The 16,878-nt window shown below is 37.9% G+C and overlaps 1 protein-coding gene across 1 annotated transcript; it reads left to right on the top strand.

Annotated features, from left to right (window-relative positions):
• The first annotated feature begins 12,905 nt into the window (after positions 1-12,905).
• Positions 12,906-16,650, top strand: LOC110868201 (peroxisomal membrane protein 13). Its single transcript, XM_022117307.2, has 5 exons — positions 12,906-13,067; positions 14,411-14,638; positions 15,556-15,911; positions 15,993-16,085; positions 16,190-16,650. Exons 1-5 carry the CDS (start codon positions 13,049-13,051, stop codon positions 16,373-16,375), a joined length of 882 nt encoding a protein of 293 aa, XP_021972999.1. The 5' UTR covers positions 12,906-13,048; the 3' UTR covers positions 16,376-16,650.
• The last annotated feature ends 228 nt before the right edge of the window (positions 16,651-16,878 follow it).

Genomic DNA, 16,878 nt, shown 5'->3' with positions numbered 1-16,878 from the left:
TCAACTCTAACGACTTACTCTTACCAATTTTTGCCAAAATCATGCTTAATCTGCCACTTCATGAACTTGAAAGTTTGTGAAAATTTGTAGTAACTTGGTAGTGTGTTTAGTGAGTTTAGTTACCCTTTAAAATGTGGTTGTTTGTTTAAAAACATCATTCTTGAAGAAATCTAGATGTTTACAACTTGTAATCATGTTTTACAAAAATGTTTCTTTATGTAATCTTCTTGTTACATAAGTGTTTCTACACTTGTTTAACTACCAAAAATAATGTTTGTTTATGTAAGAACAAAGTTTTTAACAAAACTTATATTTTTAACTCGGTTTCTTTAGAAATCATCCATGAAATTTCTAGATCTACAAGTATCACAACTTACTTGATCATCATTTTACAAGAAAACAATTTATATTTCAAGTTCATGATTTACATAAGGATGATCTATTGATTTCTTAACGTAATCATCCTCTCATCTTGCTAAATCATGTTTTTAATCATGATCTAGCAAGATCATATGATGATCTACATCATTTACACAAGCAAACAACAATCATTAAGTATAACAACACATAAATAACATGATTTCTTCATGATTTCTTATAATTTTAAGCTTATGTTCATGTTTCATGCTTATGATCTTTAGTGTTCTTCTAGTTTAACTTCATGTAGCATCTTTTAACCACCAAAAATACAAGTAAAATGGAAAGATCATGGTTCTTACCACTAGCTCAAGGCTAGGGATGATCAAGAGGAGAAATGAAGTGGATAAAAGCAAACGGTGAAGGTCCTTCAACTTCCGAAAGCCCCAAGCTTCCTAACTTAGCTTCTTACACCTCTAGATCACCTTAGAATGTATGGAAGAAGTTTGAAAATGGAGGTAGGGTGGTGGTGAGGTGTGTTCGTGAACATGGAGGGAGGAGAAGGAAGGGAAGTGTTGGTGAAATGTGATGAATATGATGGTTATGATCCTTATGGGTATTCTTATAATCTTCCATCCATTTTGGTCTAATGTGTAATGTGTCCTTAAATAAGAATATAAAATCAACAATGGGGCCCACATGGATCCGCCAAATAGGTGGGGGGTATAGGTGTAGGTTCCAATCATTTAGTTAGTTATTAGGTTAAAATCCAAGTATTAGTTAGGGTTTAGTTACTAGATATTTATGTAGTGTGTGTTATGCTGTTTGGGGACCATAACTAGCTTAGTAATGTTAAAACAATGCTTCTAGTGAAAAATTAGTGTTTCGGGTAATGTCCGGTTGTTCGGTTCGTTACTGTTCGTTAAAGTGCTAAACTTTGCAGTTTAGTGTGCTTTATGTTGCTTTTTATGACAGTTTCAATTCCCGACACTTAGGAAAGTATTAAGGACCATTTAAGCATATTTCTGCCTGATATAAATGTGTTTAAATGCTGAATTTGCTGTTTTTCTGCGGAATCCTGCAGTTTATGCAAGTTTTAGGCACTTTCCGACACTTAAACTATCGCTAGGAAGGCAGTTTTGTGATCCTTACTTTCCTACACACTATACTAGTGTAATACTTGATTTCTGGCTCATTCTGTGTCTCAATACAATGTTTGTCTATCTACTGAACTCTGTCAGCATTTTTCTGATTTGTCTGATAACTGTGATATCTTTGTTTCGTGCACCAATAGACTCAGTATAGTTTGCATGTAGTAATGTTATGTCATTTGCAATATATGATGCACATGTATGTATATGGCAATAATCAGAAAGCAATTCAAGTCATAAATTTTAAATCAGCACAGTCATCAATCATTAATTATTGTCTAATTAATTGTACGGATGCATGCAAATTTGGCAGTTGTCACATTCTCCCCCTGTTAAGAAAATTTCGTCCTCGAAATTTGTACTACCTTAACTCCTTAGGGTTACATTATGCGTGTATGTATATGAATACTACTGAGGTAGATAACCACAAAACCGAATCAAATCTTATTCACATCGGGTGAATCCAAGGATATATTACAACAACAAGAACCCAATGGTTAAAAGGTATGTACTCTAGCATTTGATGTCAAAGGACACGAGATGTATAGATGTATAATCTAGTGTAACTTAGTTAATCAGGGGTGCAATAAAGGAGTTTTGACCAATGGATTTTCAAACAATCGGTCACAATACGCAAATGAGTTCTCAAAAACCATAGCATCCGCTATATGAACTCAAAATCAACAACTCGAATATAATGTATCATGAAAATGATCTGTCAACTTTCGAATAAATAATTGGTAAGGATTAGTGTGTTGACATTCTCGAATTGCGAAAATACACCGAATGAAATACAAGCGAATCTGGTGTATCGTTGTCTTAATTCGTAGTTGCATTAGGAATGTTTAAATGACAAGTCAAATAAAGTATGTGTAGTTTTGTGTGAAACGGTTGACCATGATTAGCACAAGCTACAAATTTGTAATGACACCACAAGGTGTCGCAGTTGACATATTTCAATAATAGCGGTGACCGAACAAGTTCACCGTGCTTGAGTTCAAATGAAAGTGTAATGAAACAATCCTGAGGATTTGATTCAACCGGCATTGTAGGACCTTTCAATTGAATATAGAACATCAAAAACTACTGTTTTCGATCGAATATGAAAAAGCGATAAGTACCGCAAGGCATTTGATCGATAATGAAAATCGTTAGGAGGTACACCGTGATATGAAATGAATCTATGTACCATTGTCTTAACACACAATTGTGTTGAGACCGCTTTAATCGTGATAAACAAAACGGATTTAGAGCAAGTCAATAAATAAACAATTAAATCCGTGTATGAGGTGCGTAACCAAATTAGCACAAGCTTCAATTTTGTGAAAGCATCACCACAAGGTGTCGAAACCAACAAACGATTTAGTGGAGTCGTAGACCAAACAAGTCTACTATGACTCGAAACAAAAGGAACGTTGGCAAAAATATATTTGAATATGATGCTCTCAATACATCATTTGGTGTTTCGAATTGAATATGCGAAATGAACAAGTTCAAGCAATTGAACTTGGTTTCAGCGTAACCCGTCAATAAACGTATGTATCAACAAGAGAATTCGGCATGGTTACAAAGATAAACCATGTATGTAACTGAAAAGAAATTTCAAGAAAGTGTGTTGACTTGATAACAAAGGAGCCAATAATTGCAATAATGTAGGTCATTCGAATCACAAATCAATAATTAGCTTTAGCAACTAATATTTAAACTTTGACGAAACGCTTTTTCCGAAACGAAACCACATGCGTTACAAATGGTGCATGCGTGACATATGAATTCCAAGGAATGAAATAATGAGTATTCGCTATAATGAAAGAATGATCAAGTATCGAGGCAAAGAAGTGTTTGCTTTAATGAAGAAAACTGTTATGATGCAACCATCATTAGGAGAAGTAGAGATGCAAAATTCTACTTGCTATAAGTAAAAGTGGAAATTTCAATAAAAGAAATTTGAGTACTTTCTGTTTTGTTAACTGAAATAGCATATATGTCAGGATAATGGGGTTTCCTTGAGTTAATAGGTGTGGTTCCTAAGTAACAACCTTTACGAGTTTTGACCTGGGTTCCCAAAGGTCCTAAGTACATGTTTTCTAGGTTCTCAAAGTTTTGTATTCTGTGTAAAACTGTTTTGTGCATCGTGTAGGAAACACAATTTTAGTGTATGTTCAAAACAAGTTGTCGGCTCACTATACTTTAGTATACTTTCTTCCTGAATTCGCAGCTAATGATACTCGATCAAAGATCAATCTTAGAATAGTAGTGGAATCCTCACAGTTAGCTAAATAATTCGTCGGCAAGAATTACCAACTCTTGCTGGTTAGCTTGTTCGGCTCCTGGTAGTTGATGCTTATTTGAAAACCATCGTCCTTCTTCTTGACGAACAGTACTGAAACTCCTTAGGGCAAAAAAAGCTCGCCTTATAAATCCCCTATCTGGCAACTTCTGAAGCTGCGTTGGCAAATCTTGTATCTCAGGAAGTGCAAGTCGATAGGGAGTCTTAGCTACAGGCGCAATGCCTGGAACCTAGTTAATGTGGAGCTTAACTTGTCGTTGAGGAGGTAATCCTGACAAGTCTTTGGGGAAGACTTCAGGATACTCCCTTATCACAGGGATATCTTCGAGCTTAGGTTCTTCGGCTTCCTTGTCCACGACATGAGCCAAGAGGGCAATACACCTCTTACGTAAAAACTTCTGTGCCTTCAGACAACTGATAATTCGTAGGGGCGTATCCTTCTTCAGGAATCACGATCGTTTCTTCATTTGCCATCGGGGTGCGGATAATCTTCTCTAGGCACGCAATCTCTGCTTGAGCACTTAGCAATCCATCCATCCCAACTACGAGTCGAAGCTTCCCAACTCACTGGCGGAAGGTCTATCGTAACTCACACTTTACAATGTGGTCCTTAATCTCTCCTTAGGCTCTTACTAGCCTCCCATTAGTTCGTTTTATCGAGTATAGGATATCTAGCTTACCCCTTTACTAAACCAAGTATATTCTTAAACTTATGAGATACGAAGCTATGGTCGGCACTAGTATCAAACAATCATAGATGCAAAATTTTTGGTTGATAGAGAACGTACCAGCAACTACATCTGGATCTTGGCATGCTTCACGAGCTCCGATGTTGGATGCTCCTTCACGGTCTTGGTTAATCCTCCTTGGGCAATCTTTCCTAAAATGCCCCACATTCCCACATCTGTAGCAGCCCGGAATTTTATCATTATTATTTCCGCCTTGGTTGTTGTCATCATTTCCTCCTTGTCTGGGACTCTTCGCCCAACAGGCATCCTTGTTGTGCCCTTTCTTTCCGCACCTACCGCACTTAGGCCTCAGACATCGACATTCGTGGTGATACTTGCACTCATCACTTCTCAGCTTAGCTCCCAAGTAAATCTTAACATCGGCCTGATTGTTGTTAGGGCAATCTTTCTTGAAATGCATTTTGTCCCCACAGTCAAAACAACCTCGAGCACGTTTTTGTTCATCGTTGGTCCTACTTTGATAGTCGTTGTTGTCGTTGCTTCCTCCGTGATCTCCGCTACCATCTTGTCCTTCGTTTCCATGTCCCGTTCTGATCTGACACGTCTCCTCGACATGCCCCACTTTATCGCAGACATCACTTCTTCCATACCTACATTGCCCAGCATGATGAAGTTGGCAGTTATCGCACTTAGGTAGGATGCCCGTGTACTCCTTTCCCTTTTTGGCTTTGTTCTTGTTATTCGTTCGGGTATCCTCCTGGAAGTCAATGAGCTTCCTTTTGTTCTTTCCGGATGACTCCACCTGAGTTTCCTTCTTCTTGTCAGGGTTTGAAAGCTTTTCCAGTCTAACCGCTTCTTTAATGAGTGACATACTTAAATCGACCGCATCGATAGTTGTTGGCGGAGCTGATACCGTCATTAAGCGAAGGATCTAAGGCGCCAGTGCCCAGATGAATGGCTCCATCCTTTTCAACTCTGGTTCCACCAGGTACGTAAAAACTTGTGACAAATCATGAAGTCTCTGCACGTACTCCGCCACCTTTGGACCTTCCATCTTTAGCTTCCAAAATTCGAATTCCAGCTTCTGGATCTCCATCTGAGAGCAATACTCCCTGCGCATCATTTCCTTCAGCTCACCCCATGTTAAAGCATTCGTAGCAGCTTCGCCCATTATTCGAACCCGAAGGTTCCACCATAACAGGGCCTCATCTTGAAATGATCCTGACACATATGGGACTTGTTGCTTTGGCGTACATCCGCTCATTCGCAAAACAGAATCCATATTTTCGGCCCATTTCACAAAAGCTATGGCACCTCCAGTGCCGTCAAAGTTCAGGGGCCTGCAGTCTAAGAATTGCTTGTAGGTACAACATGTACCCAAGCAATCATCATCACAGAAAGCATTAGCAAAGCGAGCTTGGAATTGTCCAAACGTATTGTAATGTGTCTTAGGTGACTCAAACATTACTGTTAGGCGGGTTATTCCCTGAGATACTTTCGCTGTGTCTGTAGCGAAGAACCTCGTGCCGAGCTATGGCCTGTGTGATGTGCGCTTGTAATTCTGCCTCGGTCAGCCGGATGATTTCTTGATGTGACATCTTCTAAGAAGAATTTGGATTGGTCAGGTCTCATTTGTTTAGGGAGTGCATATAGTTGTTTAGAGGTCATATGTACATACACATAATAAATTATCATATCAACCAATCAAGCAATAGCATAATCATAGCATAAACAAGTAACTTGGGAATTACGTTTAATGAGAGCATAGCAAGCAAGCACGTAGCTTTATAATTATAGCACACACATGCGGTTCAACAACGTACTTAACGAAGACATAGCGACTGAGCTCTCATTATTTATCAACCACAATCACATTGTCTACAAAGTGTTTCATATCAAAAGGGGCACAGGGTCACCCTACCCTTGTCCAAAAAGTCTATCAGTGTATCAAATCACGTAATCAAAAGTGGTCTTCAAGAGTCTCCCCAATCTCGGCTCATTAGTAGTGTCTTTACCCCAAGGTAATGCAATCCGCAAAAAGCCAAACACCAACTATACTGATGACTGAGGTGAAGAAGGAAAGAAAAGCAAGCTGCTAACGTGTACGAGCTCCTCCTTGAGCTTATACACACGTCGAGGTAATTAACTGATCTGTTGCTTGTCCATAAAGAAACGGGCATCAAAACCTGGGAAAGGTGTAATAGCAGCATGTGAGAGTGCAAAAGGAGACAGTGATGAATGTGGAGGATCATAGTATACTGGTATAAACAGGGTGAAGGATGTGGTGTCATCTCAAGCTTCAAAACTCTGCGACTCAAAACCTCAAACTGTAGCTGATGTTACAGGAGCAACTCATTCCGTGTGTAGCCTCCATAATGTGAGGGATGGTAGGGATCTGAAACCAGCATAGTGTAGGGTAGGAACCATCGGAATGGCTCGTCCATCGGTGAAGTATTGAAAGGGGCAAACGGTGCGGCTTGTGAGGTCGGGGAAAATGCTGTTGTAGCAAAAGAATCGTCATGCGGGTGCTGCCCTGGAGTACCTTCCCGGGGTGCGGGTATGTCCTGAAAGAAGGTGATAGATATGTCGGTGCAATGGACGTCGGTCTCCATAGGGGAAAAGGAGCAACATCAGCGGGTGCGGGTGCAGGAACAAATGTCTCAACAAAAGAGAAGATCATCAGGTGCAGGTACTGGGCCAGGTGTAAGGGGGTGCAATGTCTGGTAAACCAAAAGAAATAGGGTCGTGATCAAGCAAGGGCGCATGATCAGCAGGTGCAACATCAAGCTAACCCAAAAGGAACAGGAGCTGGCTCAGGAGTAGGCTCTGGGTCGTGTAAAAGCATAGGATCTCGAGCAGGTGATAGTGCAACAGTCATAGCGGTGTCGTCGTCTGAGTCAGTAGTAGAAAGCTGCAATCCGGCCGTTTGTAAGGCTGCAGATGTCACAGACTCAAGGGAGTCTGAAATCGAGTGTAAAATGGAAGCAGAGGATACTTCCCTGGCAGGAATCTCAGGAGGTAGCATAGCAATAACATTCTCAGCTATCTCTCCATCACCCTGGGCGTCAACAGGAGGATCATCAACAAACAAATCGTCATCATCATACAAATCATCGAATAGCCAAGCCTCGGAAAGCATGACCACAAGAGGTATGACATCGAGGATCGGAGCCACGATGTGCTCGCCATCGGGGTAACCAATGATAAGGTGGTCATGGACTGAAACAAGAATGACAGAAGGATTCTCGTCAGGGAAACCATCAGCAAGGGTAAATGATCACCAAAGTCTGGTAGCGCAGACGGTTGGAAGTCATCCTCGTCCTCGGTCAACATATCAGGATCACTCTTAGTGTCTGACGCAAATATCTCAGGCGTAGGTGCAATCTCATTATCTGTGGCGGTGGCCGTGGGGTCGTCAATGTCTAATACCTCACTCTCGGAAGAAGGTGACATGTGTACCGGTACATAATAATCATAGCATGTGTATTCATAGTAAGCACTAACACTTAGTATATTGCAAACAAGGACAATTCATCATGTAATCATGTATTCACATTATTCTTCATGAAACTTTCTATCCTTCCTAGTCTCTCAGACTAAGCCACCTAGTCTCCCAGACTAAACTTTCCAGCCTCCCAGACCGAACTCCCTAATCTCTCAGACTAAACTTCCCAGTCTCCCAGACTGAACTCCCCAGCCTCTCAGGCTGAGTCATAAACGTAAACTTTGAAATGTGTTTCGTGTCTTTTGTTTGTAAAAATGTTTATTTTTCCTGGATCTGGGCGTTTCGTGTATGCAATGAAAACATGTTGTAGAAATATTTTCGTGAGAGCCCTAATGATTGTAGTCTAGACTCGAGAAGGAATCCTAGTTCGCTACAATCGAAGCTCTGATACCAAACTGTCACACCCTGACTTTTGCGGAAGCGTGATTTGGTGTGACTTGCTTAATATCATTGCATTCAACCATAACAAACAACTATATGATAAATTCAAGATGTTCATCCATTGATTAAATTTTAAAACATTACATCATCATTGTCTTGAAACATAGACGTAGAATCCGAGTTACAAACCATACAAATTGTTTGGAGTTCCATAAGGACTCATCAAAAGACTTTAGTTAAAAGTAGGTTTTGCAAGATGTGTCCCGTCCAGGATAAGACACACTAACCAAACCCTAAGACACGGATGACATCTTTTATTCTCAATCATGACTTGAAACTCCAACACCGCCAGATCCATACTTAATTTCCTAAAATACATGTAGTTTGAAAACATCAACAAAAGTTGAGCGAGTTCATGTGTGTGTTTGTGAATAAACCTTTGAAGCATTTGTAAGTATGTTTGCATGTACTTGAAAACCCGGTATGAAAGCAACAAGGAAACAGATCAATTAATGTGTAGCTAATACATTAATATACGTAACATGGTGCAGGAAGACTCAAACCTAGCAGACTTTGTACCGGGCCTCCGGCTGTAAGACATAGTCACCACATGGCCACTCGGCGGACTCATGGATGGGGCTCGCTACACCCAAATAGATCTATCACTCCTGTCCCTCGGTCCTAATACGAGGATTAATGGTCTTAAGAGTGCGCTTACCCATTCACATGATCTATTGTACTTTCCAAAGCTAACCATACCAATTGTATTTGTTTCTAAGCATTTTGTAATCATTTGAAACATGTACTTCACCCCCGAAGTTATAAAACTGAAAACAGTTAAGAGAAAAGGGGGACATGAACTCACTGTTTTGCGTTCCTTTTATCCGATGTAACTCAAAGCTTCCTCTAGAACGCACGACTACCTACATGCGTACTACGGTCCGTTAGACGAGCGGGTCGTGCCTTGACTTGGTATTGATTAGTGTCTTTGAGCTACGTTTCAAAGTGTCTTCATTGATATTCCAAGTATATAATTATTTGTTAAAATAATTAATATTTTAACTTAAAATTATATTTATTAAATTTTGGAATAATAGTTAAAATAATATATTTTAATTTAATACTTCTCAATATCCTTCCCAGGGATGGGTATATTTGTATTTCTATTCTTGTATATTTTCTTGCCATGTAAAGGTGTCGTATTCCGGTGTGTATTTATACGTATGAAAATGTGTATTTTCATTGTATTCATTAAGTATTCCAATACTTAATTTCATATTAATTCTCCGGAATATTATTTCTAACAAAAATTCATATACATTTCCAAAAATAATATATTTTCAAGTCTCACTTAGAAAATATATATATAAACTTATCTTCATCCAAAAATAAAGTATTTCGAGTGTACTCAAGAAAATATATATCTTTCCCAGAAATTATATATCTTCTAAAAATTTCAAGAAAATATATTTTTACTTCCCAAAATAATATATTTTCTCCTTGTCAAAAATATGATACAACTTTGTAATAATTTGTAAAATCATATTTTCATTTCCTTGTGTCCAAAATATTGTTTATCAAAATATACACATGGATAATATTTCCGGAATATTTTGTCAGTTACATTTCTTGTTCGGTTTTCGCCAATATTTTGTGTGTAACTTGTATATTTATTCCTTGAGATTTTGGCAATAATTTGGATTGTAATTCTTGGTATTTTGTGAGTTATATTATTTCAAGTCCTAAAATAATATAACTAATACACAAAGTATACAAATAATCACACATGTGTATCCTCAGTGTATATATATTCTAAATATATATCTAGCCACTTTTATTTATAAAAACCAACCTCCAAGACTTATATTTTTGTAACAAAATTTTTGGCAAAGTTTATATGGAAAACTCATGGTTAAAAATACACTTGTAAATATTTGATTAAAATATTTTTCTAAGTGTTAGTATTTTTAGAAAATTTCGCCATAGTTCCCCCTAAAAATGGAGGTTTTCATGCTTTCAAGCATATCATTTTCTTTTGTAAAAATCATCACAATCAATTCACAATCAACTCTAACAACTTACTCTTACCAATTTTTGCCAAAATCATGCTTAATCTACCACTTCATGAACTTGAAAGTTTGTGAAAATTTGTAGTAACTTGGTAGTGTGTTTAGTGAGTTTAGTTACCCTTTAAAGTGTGGTTGTTTGTTTAAAAACATCATTCTTTAAGAATTTAGATATTTACAACTTGTAATCATGTTTTACAAAAATGTTTCTTTATGTAATCTTCTTGTTACACAAGTGTTTCTACACTTGTTTAACTACCAAAAATAGTGTTTGTTTATGTAAGAACCAAGTTTTTAACAAAACTTATATTTTTAACTCGGTTTCTCTAGAAATCATCCATGAAATTTCTAGATCTACAAGTATCACAACTTACTTGATCATCATTTTACAAGAAACCAATTTATACTTCAAGTTCATGATTTACATAAGGATGATCTATTGATTTCTTAACTTAATCATCCTCTCATTTTGCTAAATCATGTTTTTAATCATGATCTAGCAAGATCATATGATGATCTACATCATTTACACAAGCAAACAACAATCATTAAGTATAACAACACATAATTAACATGATTTCTTCATGATTTCTTATAATTTTAAGCTTATGTTCATGTTTCATGTTTATGTTCATAAATAACAACTTCCGAAAGCTCCAAGCTTCCTAACTTAGCTTCTTACACCTCTAGATCACCTTGGAATGTATGGAAGAATGTTGAAAATGGAGGTAGGGTAGTGGTGAGGTGTGGCTGTAAACATGGAGGGAGGAGAAGGAAGGGAAGTGTTGGTGAAATGTGATGAATATGATGATTATGATCCTTATGGGTATTCTTATAATCTTCCATCCATTTTGGTCTAATGTGTAATGTGTCCTTAAATGGGAAACATGATCTAATTAAATAAGCATATAAAATCAACAATGGGGCCCACATGGATCCGCCAAATAGGTGGGGGGGGGTATAGGTGTAGGTTCCAACCATTTAGTTAGTTATTAGGTTAAAATCTAAGTATCAGTTAGGGTTTAGTTACTAGATATTTATGTAGTGTGTGTTATGATGTTTGGGGATCATAACTAGCTTGTTAATGTTAAAACAATGTTTCTAGTGAAAAATTGGTGTTTCGGGTAATGTCCGGTTGTTCGGTTCGTTACTGTTCGTTAAAGTGCTAAACTTCGCAGTTTAGTGTGCTTTATGTTGCTTTTTATGACAGTTTCAATTCCCGACACTTAGGAAAGTTTTCAGGACCATTTAAGCATATTTCTGCCTGATATAAATGTGTTTAAATGCTGAATTTGCTGATTTTCTGCGGAATCCTGCAGTTTATGCAAGTTTTAGGCACTTTCCGACACTTAAACATCGCTAGGAAGGCAGTTTTGTGATCCTTACTTTCCTACACACTATACTAGTGTAAAAGTTGATTTCTGGCTCATTCTGTGTCTCAATACAATGTTTGTCTATCTACTGAACTCTGTCAGCATTTTTCTGATTTGTCTGATAACTGTGCTATCTTTGTTTCGTGCACCAATAGACTCAGTATAGTTTGCATGTAGTAATGTTATGTCATTTGCAATATATGATGCACATGTATGTATATGGCAATAATCAGAAAGCAATTCAAGTCATAAATTGTAAATCAGCACAATCATTAATCATTAATTATTGTCTAATTAATTGTACGGATGCATGCAAATTTGGCAGTTGTCACATTAATTTCATAAAAATACCCGTTTGGACAAATGCACAATTTTTACTTTGATTTTTATATAATTTACTATTTAATTGACTATAGTCAATTAATAGCTTGCATATCATATTCAGAACACATATACCAAACTAAATCAAAACGATTACTTAATTAAGTAATTGTATCACGACCACCTAATTGCATAAACATCCACATAATAAAGGGTGATAGCTTCCATATCCAATATACATGCTCAATAATAAGTTATTTTTTCACTAAACACTTGTCAAATACATATCCACATATGACTATAGAGAAGGTAATAAGTACATGTACTAAGTTTATGTATATGGAAATCTATAATATGATACTTTCGGGTATTATTCGGATAAATGGGCCGGGTATTGGGCATGTATCACTAAATCCCATACCCGTTGTCCAGTACCCGTACCCATTTTTTTCTTTTTTTAGGCCCGTACCCAGTCCATACCCATTGGGCTTCAGGTATACTCAGTCTGTATGTTTCGGGTTCTAGGTATACCCGTCGGGCTTGGGCTTTTTTGCCATCCCTACCGGTGGACGAGACTCTCTCCCTTGGCGAGTAAAATTACTAGTTATGGTGAGTGAAATTAGTAGACTAGTAGTTATGTTATTAGTTTGACCAAAGACCAACTACCAAATAATCGACCTTTCTTTGACTACACAAGTACAAGACCCACGAGGCAATCACCAAAGGGTAGAATAGTAAAAGGAGGAAAGTGCAAAGAATCCGAAATTCACAGGAATCATCTCAAAAACGGATAAAACCCACCACCGTATATACAAAAAGATTTTGGTCTTTTCCATTGTTATTTTCACACCTTCCCTCTTATCGTTCTCGTTATCTCTACCCGGTGGTGGATTCATCTCTCCCTCCCTCCCTCCCATGGCAGCCAATAATTCAGGTCATCTTCACCTCCATCGTCTTTATTGTTTTTTCTAATCGATCAAAAAGTTTGTGCTTTTTGCTAGGGTTCTAATCGTTTTGAATTCTTTGATTGATTTGGGATCTGTTGTTCAATCTGATTATTATCTTTCTTTGCTGAATCCTTGAGATATGATATTTGAATATAGGCTGCTTTATCTATTTTACTTTCTCGTGTTTTGAATTTGCTAGGGTTTTAAATTTTAATTGTTTATGCAATTGATTTGGGATTAGGGATTGGGGGAAGGGGTATAACTACTTTTTTTGTATATTTGTTAAATTTTTGTTTGAAATTATGTTGTGCATGTGGAATTTAGTTGTTTGTATTGATTAATTAGTATGTTTGGGAAGTTATTGGATGAATACAGGTGGTGTTTTATATGCTTTTTGTTGTTTAGTTTTAAGGGTTCACCTGAATTTATGAAAATTTTGAAGTTTCAGTTTGTTGATGAATTGGGTTGTTGAGTATGTTTATGAAACTGAATTGACCTGTGAGGTTTTGTTTAGTATTATTTTAAATAAACAGAAGAGATTAACGAATTATTAATGGTACCTTGGAGACTCAAGAATATGCTTTATTAGGGATTTAGGGACAGAAAAGGTATCATGTTTGTTTGAGTTTTGCTAGTCTCGGTTTGCAAAATGAAGAATTTTTCTCTTCATACGCACGACTGTATTCTTTGATCAATGTATGTTTTGGTTTACAATTGTGACGACGCGCATTCAATTATGTAGCTTTCGAAGATCTTTTCTTTGTAAGATGTTATATCAGGCATCTTTGGTCATGTAGCTTGCTCTTACCTCTATCTTTCGTTTGATTCATAAGTTTTTTGATCTTTTGCTCTTCAACTACAAGAGTACTTGTCACTTGTCATCGGCTCGATGTCTGTGGATTCTTCAATGGAAACGACAATGAACAAATACTTCTCAGTGAGGGTTCTAAAAATCTTTTTCACGATCTTGACGTCTGACATGTCCCCAACCCATTTGTTCTCATCTGATTTGCAATGGTCAGCACCTTTGCAAAATATGCATTAATCTTCCCACTCGAAGTCATTTCAAGAACTTCGAAATTTCTGCAACATGGATTGCTTTACCCGTTCATTACCTTCAAATCTCATTTACCGCTTACTCGATACTGACCTCTCTCTATGTAGTCCTTCATATCAAAACATGACTCAGTGATAAAGGACTATAGTATTTTACTGACCTAAGCTAAGCCGTTAGTTAATAAGTGCTACACATATAGATCAATTAATTTAGACCTTTATATTTCATAGTAGTTTCATAATCATATATTCATCTTGATATATTTTTCTTCAGGCAGTGGTCCACCTCCTAAACCATGGGAACGAGCTGGCGGGACTTCGTCTGGTCCAGCTCCTTTTAAACCACCATCTGCAGGCAGCACTAGTGACGTAGTTGATGCTTCTGGTACAGCAAACCCTGGTGAAATTGTTACCACAAATGATACAACTTCAGCAATTAACAGAAATACACTTGGGAGACCTGTTCCCTCTAGACCGTGGGAGCAAAATCAGACATATGGAGGTAGCTACTATTCTTTTTTTTTTTTAATCTTTTAAGGGCCAATAGCATAAGAGAGTTACCAAGCTTGGTCAAGTTGGTAATTTGGATGATCAATTTTACTAGGGCATAAAACTATCAAAGCTTCTAAATTATTTGATTTAGGGGTGTAAACGAGTCGAGCCGAGCCGAGCCCGAGCCCGACTAGGCTCGAGCTCGGCTCGTTATGTTTTTATGAAGCGGCTCGGTTCGAGCCTACTTCTCTGAGCTCGAGCTCAGCTCGCGAGTAAAACCCAAAGCTCGAGCTCAGCTCGAGCTATTTCGAGAACAACCTCAAATGAGCTAGAAGCTCGGCTCGAGCTCGTTTCAACAGCGATTAAGCGAGCCAAAGCTCGGCTCGAGCTCGGCTCACCAATGTTATCATCATCACTATTATATTATATATATAAAAAACTAAAATTTTGTTTAGGCTCGTTTGGGCTCGCGAGCCTACACGAGCTTTGTATTTCAGGCTCGAGCTCGGGCTCGGGCTCGTTAAGGCTTGACTCGTTCGAGCTTTTAACTGAGCCGATCACGAGTAGCTCTCGAGCCTCTGGGCTTGTTTACACCCCTAAGTATAACCGACTTTTAAAAAATTGATATAAAGTGGTCCCTGTAACTTAAACGCCGATGTGGCATTTGGAAACCAGCTAACTTGGAAGACAGCCTTATATTTAAATTATGAAACTTTGGTGGTTTTTCCTCCGGTAAAAAAAGTTGGTTATTTGAAATAGGAATGTGACCATCTGGTTACCTTTTATGCAATTTGCCATATACTTACATTTAGGAACGCTTTTTTGTTGGTCATGGCAGTGGGGTTTTCTTTTTTTTCTTTTAATAGCCAGTTCCCATTCTTAATTATTTTATGTTTAAGGCAATCGTTTATTTATTGTATGTCTCAGGTACGGGTTACGGTTCCACTTTGGGCTACAATTCTGGTTATGGGGCAGGAGGTTATGGCTCATACGGTGGAATGGGATCCTATAATAGTGGTTTATATGGTGGAAGCAGCATGTATAATAGAGGTTATGGTGGTGGCCTTTATGGAAGTGGTGGCGGCATGTATGGTGGGGGGATGTATGGTGGAGGAACGTATGGTAGTAGTTATGGCATGGGCATGGGCATGGGCATGGGTATGGGTATGGGTATGGGTATGGGCATGGGCGGGCCTGGTGGTCCGTATGGTGACGAGGATCCCAATAATCCATTTGGTCCTCCTTCGCAGCCTCCGGGATTTTGGATCTCTTTGATGCGTGTGGTAAGTTGAATAATACTATTATGATACACGGATACATGAATTTACATGTGATTTATGCAACTTGTTTCTGCATGTGTACAGATGCAAGGATTTGTAACGTTTTTTGGCCGAGTAGCTATGCTGATAGACCAAAACGCACAGGCGTTTCACATGTTCATGTCGGCCCTTCTTCAGGTATATCCATGTTTTAACAATAAGAATCTAAAGATTTGAATAAATCGAGTCAGTTAATGTACTAACTTAACTTAACTGCCTTTGGTTAATAATGCTATTTGCAGTTGTTTGATCGGTCAGGGTTATTATACGGAGAGTTAGCTAGATTTGTATTGCGAATCTTGGGTGTTAAAAGAGTGCCTAACAAGATTCAGCCGCCTGGACCTAATGGGCCTCAAACTCACATCGAGGGGCCCAAAGGCGCGCCTGCGCCTGCTGGTGGCTGGGATGGTGTATGGGGAAACAATTAACGGCCATGAACAAACAAACGGAAGAAATGAATCAAACAACTGAGAAGTGTCTATGAAGTTATGGATTGCAAACGGAAACTCTGCTAGTTGTGCGTATAGATAAGGTATTCTCTGTATTTGGAGATGCTCGTTGTGTGAAATTGTTTTTTCGTTTTCTTATATCTGCATGCGTAGTAATATTGTAATGATAGATATTGCCCGTAAAGGAGAATAAGAATGAACCAAGAGATTTCAAGCTCTTTTTTATGGGAATTTAATGTTGTCTTTCAAGTGTTTTTGGTATCCAGTCAAGCTCTTTTTTACGGGAATTTAATGTTGTCTTTCAAGTGTTTCTGGTATCCAATTTGCAAGATATATGTAACTAGGAATTTTATGTATACATGCTTCAAAATCATGCGTCTCTGTATTCATATCTTCTTTAGTTGGACGGATCTACAGATCCGTGCCATGACACTAGTTTTTTTTTTTTTTATTGGTATGTGCGTCTTCTTCTTTATATGGGC

This window comes from Helianthus annuus, chromosome 16, assembly GCF_002127325.2.
Source record: "Helianthus annuus cultivar XRQ/B chromosome 16, HanXRQr2.0-SUNRISE, whole genome shotgun sequence".
Taxonomy (NCBI): Eukaryota; Viridiplantae; Streptophyta; class Magnoliopsida; order Asterales; family Asteraceae; genus Helianthus; species Helianthus annuus.
This window is presented reverse-complemented; position numbering and strand designations above follow the sequence as displayed.

Coding starts and splice junctions, on each gene's coding strand:
- LOC110868201 (XM_022117307.2), top strand. Junction 14,639..15,555: donor GCAAAATCAGACATATGGAG/GTAGCTACTATT, acceptor TGTATGTCTCAG/GTACGGGTTACGGTTCCACT. Junction 16,086..16,189: donor TCATGTCGGCCCTTCTTCAG/GTATATCCATGT, acceptor TGCTATTTGCAG/TTGTTTGATCGGTCAGGGTT.